Source organism: Saimiri boliviensis, chromosome 9 (genome assembly GCF_048565385.1).
Source record: "Saimiri boliviensis isolate mSaiBol1 chromosome 9, mSaiBol1.pri, whole genome shotgun sequence".
Taxonomy (NCBI): domain Eukaryota; kingdom Metazoa; phylum Chordata; class Mammalia; order Primates; family Cebidae; genus Saimiri; species Saimiri boliviensis.
In genome coordinates, this window is record NC_133457.1 from 101,018,576 (window position 1) to 101,038,675 (window position 20,100).

General features: G+C 55.4%; 1 protein-coding gene across 1 annotated transcript in view; it reads right to left on the minus strand.

The window, feature by feature from the left end:
• MTCL2 (microtubule crosslinking factor 2) overlaps positions 1-17,877 on the minus strand; it is a 101,983-nt gene extending 84,106 nt beyond the window's left edge. The window contains exon 1 of the mRNA XM_074406493.1: positions 16,498-17,877. Within this exon, the coding sequence (XP_074262594.1) occupies positions 16,498-17,178 (681 nt within the window). The 5' untranslated portion in view covers positions 17,179-17,877. The remainder of the gene's footprint in view (positions 1-16,497) is intronic.
• Positions 17,878-20,100: the final 2,223 nt, after the last annotated feature.

A 20,100-nucleotide genomic window follows, 5' to 3' on the forward strand; every position in this document is an offset into this window, starting at 1 on the left:
CTCCTGCTCACACACCCACTCCCTGCCCACAAAGTGTGTTTCTGTCCACCCCCAGCCAATCCTTGAGCTCAGCCTCCTGGAAGCAACCTCTCCAGAGGCAAAGCTGCTCCCCTCGATGGACTGGTTTCCAGGAATCCTGGGAGAACTGTCCAGGAAGAGACTCTTGGTCCCGGCTGGGCTGGATGGCCAAACATGAGCTCACACTACTGCTAATAATAGCAAGATCTTACATAGCAGCAGAGGGCTTCAGAGTTTACAAAGACATTCCATCTGAATCATCTCATGAGTCCTCACTAAAACCCCCAGTCAGGCAAGACAGGAACCATCATCCCTGTTCAACAGATGAAGAACTTAGAAGCACAGGGAAGGTGGGCCGTGCCCAAGCACATGCAGACGGGCAGGGGGAGGGGATGACACCTTCAAGGGGGACTCAGACTCCAACCACCGACTTCAAGATCTTTCCTCAGAACCATAATTCAGGGAGTCCATGAACTTGGAAAATCACATCTTCCTTTTCACTGACCTCTGAGTAAAATGTAGCATTTCCTTTTATTCTGGGCCTATAAACAAACCATCGTTAGATGAGTAATACCTGTGACTCCGCCACCAAAAGAAATCACAGATATTTTCATGTCATATAACAGTTGCTGCAAAAGTGTCAAAATATTATTTATACTCATCAGTACTTTGAAATTATGCTAGTTAGATTTGTCACCAGAATTTATGAGTTAAAAAGCACACATATTACTATGTTGTAATATTAAAATACTTTAATAACTATTTCAATATAATTGGTTTCCTTTATATTTCATTTTAAACATTGAAAATTGTATCTTATTTTGGCTGAGGATGGTGGCTCACATCTGTAAACCCAGAACTTTGGGAGGCCAAGGCAGGCGGATCACCAGAGGTGAGGAGTTCGAGACTAATATGGGCGAAACCCTGTCTCTACTAAAAATACAAAAATTAGCCGGGTGTGGTGGTGTGTGCCTGTAATCCCAACAACTTCGGAGGCTGAGGTGGGAGAGTCACTTGAACCTGGGAGGCAGAGGTTGCAGTGAGCCGAGATCGTACCATTGCACTCCAGCCTGGGCGACAAGAGTAAAACCCCATCTCAATAAATAAATAAGTTATATCTTATTTTATTTATTTATTTTTTTGAGACGGAGTTTCGCTCTTGTTACCCAGGCTGGAGTGCAATGGCACGATCTTGGCTCACCGCAACCTCCGCCTCCTGGGTTCAGGCAATTCTCCTGCCTCAGCCTCCTGAGTAGCTGGGATTACAGGCACGCACCACCATGCCCAGCTAATTTTTTGTATTTTTAGTAGAGACGGGGTTTCACCATGTTGACCAGGATGGTCTCGATCTCTTGACCTCGTGATCCACCCGCCTCGGCCTCCCAAAGTGCTGGGATTACAGGCTTGAGCCACCGCGCCCGGCCTATTTTATTTCATTTTTAATTTTATTTATTTATATATTTATTTAGGTAGCGACAGTCTTGCTATGTTCCTAGGCTGGTCTGACACTCCTGGTCTCAAGCTTGGCCTCTCAAAGTGCTGGGATTACAGGTGTAAGCCACTGCACCCAGCCCATTTTAAGCATTTAAACATGTTATTCTGGGAGTTATTTCAGCAGAGAGCCAAAAGAGGTCCATGGCACAGAGTAAGATGGAGGCTCTGTTCCCTCTGGAGCCACCTCATCTATAGGGCCTGGGTCGCTACCCCAGAACCTCGATCTCCATTACCAAAGCATAAAACTGGAGAAGCAGAGCTCCGCTTTCAAATCACACTTTTATTTTTTGAGACAGGGTCTCGCTGTGTCACCCAGGCTGGAGTGCAGTGACTTGATCACAGCTCACTGCGGCCTTAACCCCTTGGGCTAAAGTCATCCTCCCACTTCAGCCTCCCGAGTAGCTGGGACTATAGGCACACACTACCATGCCTGGCTGAATTTCGTTGTTGTTTTTTTTTTTTGAGACAGAGTCTCACTCTGTCAACAGGCACCAGGCTGGAGTGCAGTGGCACAATCTTGGCTCACTGCAACCGCCGCCTCCTGGGTTCAGGCAATTCTCCTGCTTTAGCCTCCTGAGTAGCTGGGACTACAGGCGCACGCCACCACGCCCAGCTAATGTTTTGTATTTTTAGTAGAGACAGGGTTTCACCATGTTGACCAGGATGGTCTTGATCTCTTGACCTCATGATCCACCTGCCTCAGCCTCCCAAAGTGCTGGGATTACAGGCTTGAGCCACCGTGCCCGGCCGAATTTCATGTTTTTTGTAGAGAGGGGGTCTTGCTCTATTGCCCAGGCTGGTAAATCACGCTTTAAATGTTCTAAGAAAGGGTACTTTCTGTGAGAAGCCCACACTGATGTAAGATGATTTACCTTTGCTCATTGAGGACAGCAGGAGGAAGTTGAGATTTTGGGCCCACTGGAAGCTTTGCACGTGGCTCCAGATGCATGGCTATGATGGAATTGGCCTGGTGAGCTGTGGGCCTGGAGATGAAATTGACCAAACACCAGGACCCTCTGCAGAAACAAGGCAAGTGGCAGTGTGTGGTCTGAACCCAGCAACAGCTTCCAGCTGGTACTGGGAGGACAGGGAGAGAACCAAAGGGACATGAGGCTCATGAAGGCAGAAGCAGGTTGCCTCTTGCCAGTTCCTAAGGAAGAGACTTCCAGAGCAGAAGTCCCCCAGCTACCTCCCACCTAAGAGTCAGCTTCCAGTGTCCCTGGGAACTCTGATATGACCCCTAGGGACTACATTCTAGAAACCGTGGATATGCCAAGGCTGGGTCAGGAGCAGGGAGCTGGAATCTCAGCCCACCTACTTCCCATGGGACTCTGCACTGCCTGGGCCACCTACTCTACACATTTCTAACCTCAAAAGCCACCTCTGGCGGGGTGCAGTGGCTCACACCTGTAATCCCAGCACTTTGGGAGGCCGAGATGGGCGCATTATTTGAGGTCAGGAGCTTGAGACCAGCCTGGCCAACACGGCAAAACTCATCTCTACAAAAATACAAAAAATTAGCCAGCTGCTCGGGAGGTTGAGGCAGGAGAATCACTTGAACCTAGGAGGTGTGTGTTGCAGTGAGCTGAGATGGCGCCACCGTACTCCAGGCGACAGAGTGAGACTGTGTCTGAAGAAAGAAAGGAAAAAAAAAAACAGGTGCAGTGGCTCACATTTGTAATCCCAGCACTTTGGGAAGCCGAGGTGGGTGGATCACAAGGTCAGTAGTTCAAGACCAGTCTGGCCAAGATGGTGAAACCCTGTCTCTACTAAAAATGCAAAAAAATTAGCCAGGTAGGGTGGCACACGCCTATGATCCCAGATACTTGGGAGGCTGAGGCAGAGAACTGCTTAAACCTGAGAGGCAGAGGTTGTGGTAAGCCGAGATCACACCACTGCACTCCAGCCTGGGCAACAGAGTGAGATTCCATCTCAAAGAAAAGAAAAGAAAAGAAAGTAGTAACAATTTAAACTGGGTGTGGCTCACACCTGTAATCCCAGCACTTTGGGAGGCCGAAGCAGGCAGATCACAAGGTCAGGAGTTCGAGAACAGCCTGACCAACAAAGTGAAACCTCATCTCTATTTAAAAAATTAAATTAAAATTTAAAAAAAAAAAAAAAAAACCTCCACCAAGAAGCCTCCCTGGCTTCCCCAGGGCACAACCCTTTTGTCTGAACAATTAGTGAGTGCCTACGGTGGGCCAGGCCCTCACCAAATTATTGGATTTAATCCTTATGATGGCCACTCTGCTCCCCGCTAACTTGTTCTCCATTCAGTACAGTGATTTTTTTCTAAAACCATGTTTAAAATGTGGTTAAAACTGTTTAAAATTCTCCAATAATCACCAAAACCTGGGAACCACCCAAATGTCCCTCAGTTGGTGAATGATAAATTGTGGTACGTCCACACAATAGAATACTACTCAGCCATGAAAAGGAAAGAACTGCTGACACCTGTAGCATGGAGGAAGCTCACATGCAGGAAGCTTAGGGAAGGAAGCCAGAACGAGTAGGCTTCACAATCTATGAGTCTATTTTTGATGCTCTGGAAAAGGCAAGGCTATCAGGACAGAAAACAGTCCGGTGGTTGCGAGGGTCTGAGATCGAGGGACAAACTGACCTCACAGGGCGAAATTTGGGGTGTGAAGGAACTGTTCTCTATCTTGGTTGTGGTGGTGGCTACAGAACTGGATGCATTTGCCAAAATTCATTTTATTGTATATAGATTATACCCAGTACACCTGACCTAAAACCCCAAAATACGAAATGCAAAGGAAAACAAAACCTCCAATGAGTTTTCATCACACACAAAAGAAAACCCAAATCCCAGCCAGGCACGGTGACTCAGGCTTGTAGTTCCAGCACTTTGGGAGGCAGAGGTGGGCAGATCATGAGGTCAGGAATTTGAGACCAGCCTGGTCAATATGGTAAAACCCCATTTCTACTAAAAAAATACAAAAATTAGCTGGGCACGGTGGTACATGCCTATAGTCCCAGCATTTAGTCTGTTTGCCTGCAGAAATCAGTCTCTACCACTAGGATGTGATGTCAGGAGGACAGAACCCAGGCACAGTGCCTGGTACACACAGAACAGCTCAATAAAGAGGTGCTGACCTGAGGTCAGGAGTTCGAGACTAGCCTGGCCAACATGGTGAAACCCTATCTCTACAAAAACTGCAAACATCAGCCAGGCGTGGTGCCGCTTGCCTATAATCCCAGCTCCTTGGGAGGCAGAAGCAGGAGAATTACTTGAACTCAGGAGGTGGAGGGTGCAGTGAGCCAAGACCAAGATCATGCCACTGCACTCCAGCCTGGGCTACAGAGTGAGACTTCATCTAATTAAAAAAAAAAAAGAGAGAGAGGTGCTGAATGAATAAACAGGCCCTCAGAGGGAAGGAGACTCCCCCTGTTCTACTCCACTGCAGAAAACCATTTCCAGTCAGCACTCCTGTGACTGAATTTAATTCCTTGATTCTGTGAAGCTAATGCCCATGGGGTGCTTCAGACCCCAGTGGTGGGGCTCAAATCCCAGCCCAGCAACACCCAGGCCACAGCCCTGCCAGATTCCAAACCTTACCCAAGTGTACCACCTCCTCCCTAGGTTCCAAGGGCCCAACAAGCCCTCCGATGGGCAGACCAACCCAGGAGAATGACAGAGCTGAGCTGAGAGACCAAGAACCTTCACTCTGCGAGACAGCAACCACACTACAGAGGAACAAGAGTCTCTGTCTGGCCTGCCTGCTCCCACACTGCCCTGGCCACCATGTCCCTCCCTCAGGCCAAGGCCTGGGCTGCCTCCCATCTGCCACCCTGGCTCTGGGCCACTTGTCTCCCGCCTGGGCCCAGGCCACTCACCCCAGCCCCAGAAGGGCTGCTCTGTGTAGGCCAGCAGTGGCCATGGGGGCGGCTTGCCAGCCCCACCCAAGAGGCCAGGGCGGCCATCTGCCGTCCCTTCTGCCAGTCCCCCAGGAGTCTGTCAAGGCTCCAGATGAGATCATTGCACTTGGACCCCAAGGAAGGGTCTACAATAAAACACTGCAGAGCTCCACTTCTCAGCCCAAATGCAAACACTCGGGGCAAAGCAGCAGGGGAGGGAACCCAAAGACTCCAGCCCTTCATACCCAGGGACACAGAGGCCTGAAGAGGGACAGGGGACAATGCCACAGATCCTGGAGAGGACAGCACTGAGTGTGGGACTCTGGGCACGTGCCTCCAGCCCCAGAGCTCAATCTAGCTTAGCATCCTTGGGAAGAAGCTGGGCTACAGTTTTTGGGGAGTTGCATCAAGGTCCTGAGGAGGCCGGACACAGTGGTTCTCACCCATAATCCCAGCACTTTGGAAGGATGAGGTCAGGAGTTTGAGACCAGCCTGGCCAACGTGGTGAAACCCCGGCTCTACTAAAAATACAAAATTTAGCCGGGCTTGGTGGTACAGGCCTGTAGTCCCAGCTACTCGGGAGGCTGAGGCAGGAGAATCACTTGAACCCAGGAGGCAGACGTTGCAGGGAGCCAAGATCACGCCACTGTACTCCAGCCTGGGCGACAGAGTGAGACTCCAGGGAAAGAAGGCCAGGACACCTAGCCCAGCATCGTTGTGCCATATAGCATCCCCACGCCAGCCGACACAGAGGCTTCATGGCCCTGAGACCCACTGGGTCCTGCTCCTCTGGTTGGGAATAATAAGGCAAGACGGGGGCCTGGACCCACCTCTCTAATGCCAAGAAATAAGAAGAGAAGCTCCCTGTGCAGTCCCCATCCCGCTGGTGGTGCACATTCGCTCACCGTAGCCAAGCAATCCCCGATGGAAGGGGAACTGCCAAGAGGTCAAGTATGTTGCCCAAGGTCACACACTAAGTGGCACAGCCAGGCTTCAGGTCCAACTGGAGCTCCTGTAAGCCAGACTAGACAGCCTTATAATGAACAATAGAGACGATAACAACAGCTAACACTGACAAGGGCTTATGTGTTCCAGACACCAGACTGAGACAGAAAAGCCATTATCTCTTGCTCAGTGATGAGCCTTAGAGGTAGGCACTATTATTGTTTTATCCCCGTTTTACAGATGAGCAAACAGAGGCCCAGGAAGATAATGTCTACGCAGCCAGTCAGGAGTGAGCCTCTTAGATCTGTGTGGTACAGCTCTACAGATGCACTATCACCTATCAGGAAGGGGTGTGTGTGTATGTGTGTATGTATGTATGTATGTGTGTGTGTGTGTGTGTGTGTATGTTATTGTTGGTAAGGAGATGCCCAGAGACCACTGCCCACCAAGGCCACATCTGGCTTGTCACTGTTGTCACTGTCCTATTCAAGGCCTCACCTGGCAGAGCAGGGAGACATCACAGGCCCTGCATCCTCTGGGAGCATTCGCAGCAGGAAGCGCCTGACAGTTTCCTCCCATCCTTTCCATGTGAACAGGAAGGAAGGCAGCATTCGGATCTGGATGTGTTTAAAACATCCCCGAAACAGCCTCTGGGTTGTGACGTAATCTCTATCTCAGAGCAGGGGTCTGAGATCTTTAGGGATAGAAGGCAAGGCTACGGCCAGGCGTGGTGGCTCAAGCCTGTAATCCCAGCACTTTGGGAGGCCGAGGCGGGTGGATCACGAGGTCAAGAGATCGAGATCATCCTGGTCAACATGGTGAAACCCTGTCTCTACTAAAAATTAAAAAAAAATTAGCTGGGCATGGTGGCTCGTGCCTGTAATCCCAGCTGCTCAGGAGGCTGAGGCAGGAGAATTGCCTGAACCCAGGAGGCGGAGGTTGCGGTGAGCCGAGATCACACCATTGCACTCCAGCCTGGGTAACAAGAGTGAAACTCCGTCTCAAAAAAAAATAAAAATAAAAATAAAATAAAATAAAAAAATAAAAACAGAAGGCAAGGCTACAAAGAGGGCAGCCCAGGGCTACACGGCCTGAAGCTCCAGACACCCCAGCACTTCACACCCCTGCCATTCCCCCACCTGGCATCCTGGGAAGAGAAGCACAAGACCCTAGTCTTGCCTCTTGCCACTTATGGGCTGCATGGCCTTTAACAAACCCCTTAACATCTCTGGGCCTCAGTTTCTGCCATTGTAAAAGGAAGGGGCTATACCCTGGAAGGTCCCTACCCTCATGCAGGGCAAGGTGGGGTGGTGATGGCATGGAACCTGTCATTACCCCATGAATAATCTAATCACCATCGAGGTAAATGCCCCAAGGGAAGCTCCAGCAAGCTCCGAGGTGACTGACACAGGAGCCGGGTCCTGGGGAGCTGCTTCTGGGGCTGGGTGCCGTCAGGTGCAGGAAGAAACAAGGGAAAGGACCAGAACTGCAAGCACAAAGGCCGGGTGGGAAGAGCACGGGACAGAGGCTGGGGTGTGTCCAGCACCCGGAGAGCTTGGGCGGGGAAGGGGTGGGTGAGGCTTCGGGAGGCAGGCCCACACAGGCCAATCCACCACTGGGGCAGGGCCAAGGAGGGGCAGGGAGGGGAGACACTGGTACAACTGCCCAGAAGATCCAAAGCGAGCCTGGGCCCCAACCAAAGTAAAGATGTTCAACTCATCAGCTGACCCCAGCCTAGCTAGGGCACCCCAGACTTTATGCCATAGAGGCTGAGCTTTTCCTTGTGGCTCAGGCAATGGGAGATGATTCACCTGCGATTGATAATGAGGGACCTCCAAAGGTGTCCTTCCATTAGCAAATGAGTATCACCAGTTACTAAGCTGGAGGCATTAGCCTAGGCCATTTAGGGAAGAGTAACAGCACGGGTGGTGGGGAAGGGGGACACAGAGGGGAGAGATATGTTTGGGGTGCCCAAAATGCAGTGCAGCTCTGTGCATACCACTCAGACTGATGCCCCAAGCCAACACCCATGGAGGGACACCCAGAGCCAAGCACAGCCCCTGCCATCAAGGACCCAGCTTAACCTGGGTTCACGGGGGTCAGACCAGGGCCAGATACACAGGCAAGGGCCAAACAATGTTGAGTCCATCCAAGGAGCTAGACCCGGGTACTGGGACCCTTCCATGCACGCCTTCTCTTACAGACCCCTCATAGCCACCTGTGGGGTAAGCACATCCACATCCCCATTCCACAGATGAGGAGACTCAGGCTCAGAAAGGGAAAGCTCAGAAAGGAAAAGGCAGAGCTGGGATTCGAGCCCAGGTCAGACTGGCTCCAGATCACAGTGCTCTCACCCAGCCACCCTGGACCCCGGAGAAGGGAAGTGCTGGCCTGCTGCTCCCACCCGCTCCGACCCCCCTGCTGCACTCACTGCCACAAAACAGGCGGATGCAGTGCTGACTGAGGCCTCCAAGGATGCCAGGGTCAGCCTGGCATGGAATACTCCAGAGTCACTGGCTCTTTCCCCACCACAGCTCCAAGTTCCTTCCGGCACCAAGGGGAGTGAACGTGACCACGAATGAGATCATGCATGTGGGGACCAGGGGAACGACATCAGTGAAAACCTGAGCTGCTGGGGAGGCCCTTGCCCTGAACTTAGCCTTTTGACCCTCACCTGGAGAGCTCTCTCTGCCCTGGAGGCTATGCAGGACATGGGGCTCCCTCCCCTCCTCTGTGCCAGGATGGTGGTGGGTGCACATAACACCTGACCTCTCTGCCTCCCCAGCACCCCGCTAAAGAGGATCACATCCCCATTGCACAGGAGGAAGACAGAAGCTTAATGAGGACTTGCACAGAGACAGCATGCATAGGGAGGAGGTGACACAGTGAGGTTTGGCTACAGACTTGACCCCAGAGGCGGAGTTTGCCCCAGAGACCACACAGCCTTGCTCTCCTCCCTCCCAGGCCTCAGGCCCAGGGCTATGGACACATAAGAGGCGGCGGCTGCGGCTTTGCTGCACCAAGATCCCTCCCAGCAAGGTGCTCACGGGGCCACGGATTGGCATTCAGTGCCCTTCTCAAACCAGCCCAACTCCTCTTCCCAGACTCCCCTCACGGCTAGCTCCCACCACTCCTGCCTGCTTTGCCGTTTCAAGCCTGCGGCCCACCTCAGGCCCCGCCTACTGCCTTTCACTGAAATCGCACACATATTTACTGAGCCCCTACAACGTGGCAGGCACTGTTCTAAGAGCTGGGCACAGATACAGCCACTCAAGGCTACCTCCCCAGCTCTAAGGACGCCTCCTCCTCCAGGAAGCCTACCCAGCCCCTCCTCTGCGCTCCCACACCTCCTCTGGCCGCCTCTACCCTGGCCTCCATCATTCTCAGCCAGAACTGGGCACCCTTTACTGATGGGAGTGGCATGGCCCTCTGCAGCCCCCAGCTAGGGAAAGGAGGAGGAGGGGGAGATAGGGCCAGCAGGAAATTCCAAGGAGATTAGAAGGGAGTTGCCCCTGGGCAGTGTTTCTTCTGTGGGCAGCCCAACAATCCGTCCACTTCACTCAGCCCACTGGCCCTGGGCCCAGGAGCTGGGCATTAGAGACCTGAGGGCCTTCAATGGGTGCAGCTTCTTCTGACTTCAAGACCTGCCAGCCCCCATCCATCCACCACCCAGGATCCCAGGACCCCCAGCTCCAGAGGTTACAAAGTCAAGCCCCTGGCCACACTCCTCAGTGTTCCCAGCAGTCTTGTGGGAGGAAGCCTCACGAGGCACTGAAAACAGTCGTAGTTTGTACACATTGGCTCCAGGGAGACACAGACCAGGATTTCCTGTGTTTCTGTGTGTGGATGAAATGTCCCAGTGCGTGCGTGTGTGTGTGTGTGTGTGTGTGTGTCTAGGTTCCCTGATTTGAGAGCCTCTGGCTCCTGCTGGGAAATGCTACACGCCTAACGTTTGCATGCCAGATTGTGCCATGTCCCTGCTTATGTGCATGTGACTGTGTGTGCTATCTGTGTGTAAATGTCTGCGTGGGAGTCAGTTAGTGGTGGGTGTCAGTAAGCCTTGGGTAGGTGTGCAAGTTTCTGCTGCTCTCTTTGTAGAAGAGGCAGGGGAGGTACCTGGGTGGTGAGCTTATGCCTGGACCAGCCTGGCAAGGGTAGATTTGTAGACTTCCGTGGATGCTAGTGTGCGTGGAAGCTAGTGTGTGTGTATAATGTCTGTGTGGGTTTGTGTACCCGCCTACGTGTGTACTTCTGATGAGTCTGTGTGTGTGGCCAGGATGTCAGTCTCTGGGACACATCCAGGTGTGTCTGGGGGTATAAGATGTGTATATGAGGATGTATTTCTGACCTGGGGGCTGTAGCAGGGTCTGAGTCTCTGTTGCGTGTTTGGTGACATGTGGCTGTGATGGAACGGGAGTTGTCCAGCTGCCTGGGTTTGTGCACTTCTCTGAGTGGGTATCCTCTCTAGTATGTCTGGAGGCATGCTTCTGAAAGCATCCAACACCAGCGAGGCACTGGACGGGTCTGTGAGATGTGTGTGAGTGGCCGTGTGGCTCTGAGCTTGAGCTGTGAATATGTGTATGTGCATTTATGTGTGCAAGAGAGGGTGGTGCCCAGGGACACAGGCTCAGCCCCTGGGAGGCTGAGGCTGAGAGCTTTGCTGACTGTGGTAACCTCCTCTCCTCCACCCAGTGACAGACTGGAGTCCTCGCCCTGTAGCCCCCGAGAGACAAGAAGAGAAGAGCTACATGGAGAAACCCAGTATGTGGCCACTGGGTCCAGACACTCGGCACAGGGCCTGGTACCCAGGAGGCACTCGGAAAGTATGTGATGAATGAATGAATCAATGAATACCTGGAGGAACAAATAAGGGAAAGGCAATGACTAGTAAGGGCACTAACATTCACCGTGCACTCCATCTGCATCCTCACACTGAAAAGGGTCCTCAGGGCCCTGGGCAGGAATGCTTGTTCCCCATGTTACATAAGGAGTGATCTCACGCACATGCACACACACACACACCCTACCAACCCCCGCCAGGCTCCAGGCCCCCAGCATGCCTTAGCCTAGAGCTTGGCCCATGACAGGATTCCTCTCACCAACCTGTGTTCCAGCCTAGACACGCTAGTTACCAACCAAAAGCTCACTGCTCTGGTCACACTGCAGAAAGAACAGGACCCAGAGTTAGACCAACCTGGGTTGGAATCCTGCCTATGTAACTCAGAGCCTCCGTTTACTGATCTATAAAATGGCAAGCAGGGATGGATTAGGTGCTTCCTCCAGATTCTTCTGGGCTGACACCTAGACTGGCTGCACTTCAAACACTCACATCTAGAATCACCTAGGAGGTAGGGAGGCCTGGCCTCCCAGAACCCACACATGGCAGGGAAGGTGATCACACTTTCCTGTCCTCCCTAGACAGCTACTGACCTATTAACATTCTAAAACTAAGGAAACCCACCCTCCTGCATTCTCCCAGTTCCTCCACGAATGAAGACACAGACATCCTGTCTGCCCACTGGCTAGGAATAATAGCAATTCCTCAGGCAACTCAGGATTTCACTGCTTGCAAAATGTTTCCTTGTCTATTCATACTTCCCAGATTCCTGGTGACAACTGTATGAGACTGTCCAGGCAGCTTCCATCACTTTATTTATTTACTTTGAGACAGGGTTTCACCCTGTTGGCCAGGCTGGAGTGCAGTGGCGCGATCTCAGCTCACTGCAACCTCTGCCTCCCAGATTCAAGAGATTCTCCTGCCTCAGCCTCCCAAGTAGCTAGGATTACAGGTGCCTGCCACCATGCCTGGCTAATTTTTGTATTTTCAGTAGAGATGAGGTTTCGTCATGTTGGCCAGGCTGGTCTCAAACTCCTGATCTCAGATGATCCGCCCACCTCAGCTTCCCAAAGTGTTAGGATTACAGGTGTGAGCCACCGTGCCTGGCCCCATCACCTTTATTATACAGATGAGGAAAAAAGCAGCTCAGAGAAGCCACGTAACTTGCCCATGGCCACATGATAAACAAGAGTCAGGTCTCAAAGTCAGGTCTTCAGGCTCCAGCTCTCAGATCCCTCCATCCACACCCAGTGGGTTCCTACGTGTCCTGGCCACATGGTATGTGCTTAATGGTTAGTGGTGATGAAAGGCTGGAAGACCTCAGATCACCAGGTCTTTGAAGGTCACAGGTGATGTGTCTGCTCTGCAGCTAAAGGTGGATCTTAGAATCCTGGAACCTCCATAGTTAATAATCTTCAGACTTCCTTGGCTAGAAGGGACCCAAGGTCAGGCAGCTCAACTGCAGCCATCACATCAATCTCCTGTGAACCCTCCTCAATCATTCCACAAACCCTCTATCTTTATTCAAGCATGCAAGGTCATCTAGCCTCTCTCTGAATAATTAAAGTGACAGTGAGCTCACTACCTTCTCTGCAGAAGCTCCTTCTTTTATTTATTTATTTTTTTTTGAGATGGCGTCTCTCTTTGTTGCCTAGGATGGAATGCAGTGGTGCGATCTTGGCTCTCTGCAGCCTCCACCTCCCAAGTTCAAGCGATTCTCCTGCCTCAGCCTCCTAAGTAGCTGGGACTACAGGTGTGCACCACTACGCCTGGCTCATTTTTCTATTTTTAGTAAAGATGGGGTTTCATCATGTTGGTGAGGCTGGTCTCAAACTCCTGACCTCGTGATCCACCCACCTTGGCCTCCCAAAGTGCTGAGATTACAGGCGTGAGCCACTGTGCCCAGTCTCCTTCTATCTTCTCACCAGGAGAGAGATGCCTGATTTATGCTTTCCTCACTTGGGCCCCAGAGCAGGCCACACTAGACTGGAGATCACCCGAGAGTCCTTCCCAGTTGACAGTTCGCAGTGCCCCTTACCAGGGGGAGGTAAGCTTGAGCTGGGCCACCCACCAGATGTGGTGGGACCTCCTTCCACTGTGTTCCTGCAGGGGACATACTGGGGATTTGGAATCCTTTCCCTTGTTACTACTCAGTTTCTGCATCTTAGAGGCAAAGCAATCCAGAAAGGCAGAAACACATCAAGAGTCTAACACATGCTCATTCCAAAGCCCTGGCAGCCTAGACACCCGGCTCTGGGACCTGGAGCAAGTCTCTTCCCAACCGTGGCCATAGTTTTCCCATCTGTGGATTAGACAAAACAACACCTCCTGTAATAACCCCTCTACTTATGGTCCACATTCAGTCTCTAGATTTTGCCCCTGCCTCTGTGAGGTTGACAGCTGTGATAAAGAGATTTCCAGAGAAGTTCAGGGGCAACCCAAACGTACACAACAAGAAGTGGCATGGGCTGGCCTTGCTCTCCTCTCTTACCCACACTCCTTCCTCATTCTGGCCTCGGTGCCGTTCTTGAACTCATCGAGCTCTTTCCAGTTTCCCTTAACCCGAAATGTTCTTAGCCCCTCGCTCAGGTGGCTCCATGGCATCCTATGGCTCTTGGCCTCCCTGCGCACCCAGCCCCCGCCTTCGTGTGCTCCTGGCAAACTGTCCCCTTTACCCTCATTATGATCTGTGTTGTGATCTCTTGCATGACTATTGTTTAATTCTGGTCTCCCTCAAAGCTCTATGAAAACAGACACTTCACCCTCCCTTGTCCACTGCTGTATCTCCTTGTATCCCAGATCTGCCCTAGCACACAGCAGGTTCTAAATAAACAGCTGGTGAATGGGCCGGGCGCGGTGGCTCAAGCCTGTAATCCCAGCATTTTGGGAGGCAGAGGCGGGTGGATCACGAGGTCGAGAGATCGAGACCATCGTGGTGAACATGGTGAAACCCCGTCTCTACTAAAAATACAAAACATTAGCTGGGCATGGTGGCACGTGCCTGTAATCTCAGCTACTCAGGAGGCTGAGGCAGGAGAATTGCTTGAACCCAGGAGGCGGAGGTTGCGGTGAGCCGAGATCGTGCCATTGCACTCCAGCCTGGGTAACAAGAGCGAAACTCCGTCTCAAAAAAAAAAAAAAAAAAAAAAAAAAGCAGCTGGTGAATGAACCAATGATGGGCCGGGAGAAAGAGCCCAGCCTGCCTTGGGTGACGAAGAGGATCTATTCCGCCCTCACAGAACCCACAAGGGAATAGGCTGGGTGCATATGGCAACGTGTCCCATGCTACTGAGAAGAGCAGTGAGCAGAGCTACGTCACCTGAGGTTTACTACATGCCAGGTGTTCTAATGGCATTTGCAGTATCGACTCACTTAACCCTTAAGGTTGGAAAGCGTGTAACTATCCCATTTTTACAAATGAGAAAGCAAAGGTCCAGGGCCGTTAAATCACTTGCCAAAGATCACACAGTCAGGAAGCGACAGACCCCAGATCCAACAGCAGCACGAGGCCTGAGCTGCTGAATGAATGGTGGAAATTAAGGCTCCGTGCTGGCCCAGACCGTGGGATGTCCCCAGCTGGGCCCTGGCCCCTGTGAGACCCTGAGTTCAACCCCCGGCCTCCTGGGACTGTTTTCCCCTTTAAACAGTCATGGGTGCCTCAAATAGGCTTTGGGTCAGAGCCTGATGACTTCCTGGGATGGACAGGAGCCCATGGGATGGCTGCCTAGGAGCCCAGAAGCAAAGCTCTGCATCCCATCTTCCCACACCAGGGTGGGCAGCAGGGGCCACAAGGCAGGGGTGAGGAGCTCAGGGTTTCAGTTTAGGGCAACTCAGGCAGCACTCACTGGAAGCAGCTGAGAGCACCAAGAGGGCAGGAGCAAAAGATCCTTGTTCTGGCTCGTCGCCTGCCTCCTCCTCCTCCTCCCCACCGCCTTCTAACAACTCTGAGAGCCGACTGAACACCCAGTTGCCAACACTGAACAGGGCCCTTGGGAAGACATCCTCCCATTTAACAGATGAGGAGGTTGAGGCCTGGCTTGGGGAATAGTGAGGCTGATGGGTAGTCTCTTGATTCAGACAGATCTAGTCCTTCCATACTACAAGCATCTCCAGAACTCATGCTAGAGAGCAGCTTCTGGGGAAAATAGGGAGACAGAGACACAGCTGAGCAAGACATCAACACTCTAAAGAGAGAGAAGCCCATTTGGCCAAAAGAGCCACAAGGAAAAGTTAAAAGCTAAGTGCTGCAGAGCAGTCATAAATCAGCAGCGTGCTGTAAGCTCCTTGGTCTCGGCCAGGGGCACTCCAGGTATTGCACCAGGCCATCCAGTGACAAGAGTGGGCAACATTTCAGCCTCCTCCAAAACCTGCTCGCCAGCAGCAGGAGAGCTCAGGAAGCTTCTAGCCTCCCAGGCAGAGGTCAACACGTGTGAGCTGCGTTGTCCCGAAAGCTGCCATGGCACCGAGAAGCATGCAGATGGAGCCCAGTAGGTGCTCACATCCACTGAAAAGGCAAAGGCAAAACCTGCTGTCCCGGGGAAGCCCCGGGGTCCCCACATGGCCACAGGGAAGGCCCCTTCCAGGTGGGCAGCTTCCCTCCTCCCACTGGGAACATGGAAAGGCACTGGCCATGAGGGGCCGATGGGGCTGCTGGGGCACAAGGTCTGCCCCAGGGAAAGCAAAAGACACTGTCCTGGGATCAAAGAAGCTGCCACTGAACCGGTTTTCCCACATCATCCTCCAGGCTGTGGGACCGTTAGGCTGGGCGGAAGTGGACTCCAGCCAAGGGGATGTTCCCAGATGTCATGCTTTCAAACTGGACCCGCCCTGAAAGGCAGGCGGGGACAGGCCTGCGCCCGGGAGAGCCCTGGATAACGACTCAGGATTGCATGCAGGCCTCTTCTTGGCAGGGGACGGCCATAGGTTTCCCTGGTGGGGGTACCCACAAATGCCTGTCCCAGGAAGGAGAGCCTGGGGGTGGAGGTTCTGGGCAGCTGAAGGCAGAGATCCATCCCTTCCCTGGCTACCCACCCCCACTCCAGCAATGCCTCCCAGAACCCTCCCTAGCCGTTTTGTCAAGTCCCCGCTCCTAGGTCAGGGCCCTGTGGCCAGTTTCAAGGTCTTTTTCAGGAGCCCGCTTCCCAAATAAAGTTGTAGGGGGTGGGGGATGCGGGAGCCCCAGATCCACCTCAGGGTGGTCCCCACAGTACTTGGGCCCCTTTCGCCAGACAGTTCGGTGGGAAGAAGGGATGGTTGGTGCCCCAGGCCCGCCGGGCTGTGACAGCCGGTGCACCCCTCGGCCTCCCTTTTTCCCTGTGCGCCCCCACCTTGAGATAGTCGTTCTCTGAGCGCAGTTCCTCCAACTCCCGCACGAAGCCGCCGGGCCCGCAGTCCAGCATCTCCTCGGTGAGGTCGGAGAAGGCGAGCGAGGCGCTGAGCGGCAGGCGGCTGCTGCCCACCGACGACGCGGCCACCGACGGTTCGTCCGGGGAGGCGGGCGGGCGCGGGGGCTGCTGCGCGGACGGCGCGGACTGGCCCGGTTGCCCCGTGCGGACCCCTGCCGAGCCCCCGGCCGCCGACTCCGCGTCGCTGCTCAGCGCCAGCTCCAGGCCCAGCAAGCGCGCCTCTTCCGACGCGCAGTCCGACACCTCCGAGCTGCTGTCGGTGAGGCTAGGGGGCGGCGGCGGCGGCCGCGGCCCCGCACCCGGGCGCGGGCGACCCTTGGCACGGACCCCGGTGCGGACCCCGGCCACCCGCGCCCCTGCGCCCCGAGCCCCGGGCGCCACCGCGCGCCCCTTCTTGTCGGGCCGTGTGGAGGACGCGGCGCTGCAGGCTACGGCTGCGCCGGGGCCTGGGCCGCGGCGGCCCTTAGCCAGCGACCAGCCGGCCACGTCTTTGGGCCGAGCCGGCGACGGCGCGCGGTGGCTCTTTCTCCTCTCCGGGGCGGGCGCGGACGCGGGCTGGGGGCCACAGCCCCGGACCTGGGGCTCGGCCGCCGGCGCCTCCATCGCGGCCTCTGTCGGCCTCAGAGAGCCGCGCGCATGGCCCAGGCCGGCCCGGCCTCGACGTCCCTGGGGAGGGAGCCGGCGCGGCTGCGGCTCTGGCCGCTCGGGCAGCGGCTGCTCTCGGCCCACCTCGGCCTCGACACTGCGTCCCCGCCCCACGGCCCGCCGCGCGGTCTCTCCGCAGCTCTGGGCTCGGAGAGTGCGGCCCGACCGCCTCCAGGCGCCCCGGCTCCGGCTGCGACTCCGCCCGGCGCCCGCCCCCTCGGCCTCGCCGCGCCCCCGGAGCGCGCCCGGGACCCCGCCGCCAGCACGCCGATCGCTCCCTCGGGCTGCGAGTCCGGCTGCGGCCCGGGCCCCGGCTCCGCCCGGCGCGGCCCGCCCCCCGCGCAGCCCCGCCAGCTCCCCGCCCCGCCGCCTCGGCTCGGGGGCGCGCGGTTCCGCGAACAAAAGGCGGACGCGGCGGGAGCGGCGGGGAGGGACGCAGGCAGGGAGCGAGGGAGGAATCTGCGAGGCAACAGCGACCCCCTCGAGGGTCAGGCGGGCGCGGGCAGCCGCGGCCCGGCCTCCCTCCTCCTCCGCTCCGCCGCCTCCTCCCCTGCCCGCCCCAGGAACGCACCCGGCGGAGGCCCCCCTGCGCCCCGCGTCCTGGCAGGGCCCGCGAGAGCGGCGGGAGCGGGGACTCCCAAGCCGAGGCCGGGCGGACCTCAGTTCGCAGGAGCCCGCATCCATGCACGCCGAGCGCCTCGCCCCTCGCCCGGTGCCGAGCCTGCGCGAACTCCGCCCACTCGGCCGGCCCTGGCGGAGCCGCGATCCCATCGCACAGATGCGTACCCTGAAGCCTGGGTGCACGCGCCGAGCTCACGGTCAAGGCAGCGCCGACGGGACTAAAGCTCACACCTCCCGGGCGCGCTCGGGGTCCTCCTGCCTCGGCTTCCCTCCCCTGGCGTAGGGACTGTGGAACCCCGCGTGTAAGCCTGGCTAGCGCACCTTGGCCGGCCGGATCCCTGCCCATGCGCCCCCGACCCCGGTTTCAGGCAGTGTACGGCAAAAATGGAGGCGACCCGTTCCGAGGTGTCAGCCTAGGGATGCTTTGGAAGGCGAGTTTGGCCCCGGTGGGGGCTGGCATGGGCTGGGACGGTGGTCCTGACCCCACAGGTCCCCACCAGGAGCAGCGCATGGGGACCCGAGCTCTAGGGACATGTGTTCTTTCCTCCCAGGCGTCTCTTTGACTCCTGGCCGTGTTGATTTTCCCGTGTCTCTCACACCTTCCCCAGCCGCCATGCTGCCTCGCCACTATACCCCATCCCTGAGCCACCGCGGGGCAGAGGTGGACTGAGTCCTTTGCCCCACGGATGGACCCTCGTTCTCAGGGTGCCCCCCACCACTTGCCACCGAGAGGACAGGGCTCTTTTTGCCCTCTGGAGCCTCTTCTTCCCCCTGCTGTCTCCTCCCCCGCCCATTTATCCCCTGCTCTTTTTTCCTTCTTCTCCCACCTTCCCCTTCCTTTCCCACCTCCTTTTCCAAGTCTTCCTTTCCCTCCTCTTTCCCCTCTTCTGTCTCCTCCCTAGTTCCCTTCCTTCACCTCTGCACCTGCCTGTGACACCGAAGGCACCAAGTCCACTGCTTTGTCTTTGTCCCACCTCCCCACACGCAGTGAATACGCTCCTGGGGCATTCCCTCTCTCCAGAGCAGGCGTCCCCAAACTACGGCCCGCGGGCCACATGCGGCCCCCTGAGGCCATTTATCCGGCCCCCCGCCGAACTTCAGGAAGGGGCACCTCTTTCACTGGTGGTCAGTGAGAGGAGCACAGTATGTGGCGGCCCTCCAACGGTCTGAGGGACAGTGAACTGGCCCCCTGTGTAAAAAGTTTGGGGACGCCTGCTCCAGAGGCTTGACTTCATCTGGATCCCGGTGTGTGCGTGCTCTTCCACCCCCAGGCTAGGTTCCCGCTTGCAGCCAGGTGAGGAGCAGGCGCTCAACAGGCTCTTGGTAAACACTTCTGCAGGGGCATCCCCATCCCCTCCTGGCAAGACACCGGCTCCCCTCGCCCCCACTGACTGTCCACAAACCCTGTTTGCACAGGCGCCAGGTACATTGAGGGATGCGGTGGTGGGCGTGTCATTGCCTGACCTCATGGAGCACATGGTGTTGTGTGTGTGTGGGGAGGGGGACCACAAAAGACTCAGCACAAACAGGGTGGCATGGCATGGCATGGGGGCAGGAGTGCTGGAGAAGGATGTGGAAGCCTCAAGCTAGTGACCCAGGGCAGGCCTTCCTTCTGGGCCTCAGAATCCCCAGCTGCTCTAGTCAAATGTAACAGATGACAGAGTCTGTCCAGCTCAGATGCCCCTGGCTCTAGTAGACTGCATCTAGTCTGGCACAGAAAGATGCTGTGAAGCTCTTGGAAAGTGCATTCCATTCTCTGTGCTTCAGTTTCTCCCACTATGCAGAACATGGGCTTGGAGGTGTTGGGTAGTGTGAAGCCATGAAGGGACACAGCAGACCACTGGCTCAGCCACTCCTGACACACCCTTGGTCACACCAGTGGTCCCAAGATTAGAGTGGCCTGCATCTCTCTACTAGGGCGGGGATCTGAGTCCTGGCTCTACCACCTAGCCTCTCTGGGCCCCAACACTCATGGCTGGCCAGGGAGGGGCCTGTGAGTCCCACCTGCTCTGAGGGTCTTTGGATTTGGGGAGACCTTCTCTGAGGGCTTTTGGATTTGGCGAGCCAAGAATCTACATCGCAGCCCCACAGGAGCCTTGAGAACAGAAGGGCCCTGGTGGGGAGGGACTGGGTGGGGCCGAGGTAGGGGCTCTGGACTCACGGTCAGTTCGGACCAGGGATACCACAAAGGAGATGAGACTTGTTGAGAGTCCAGAACTGGCTACATTGGTGACAGGGTGACCGTCCCTGCTGCCAGCA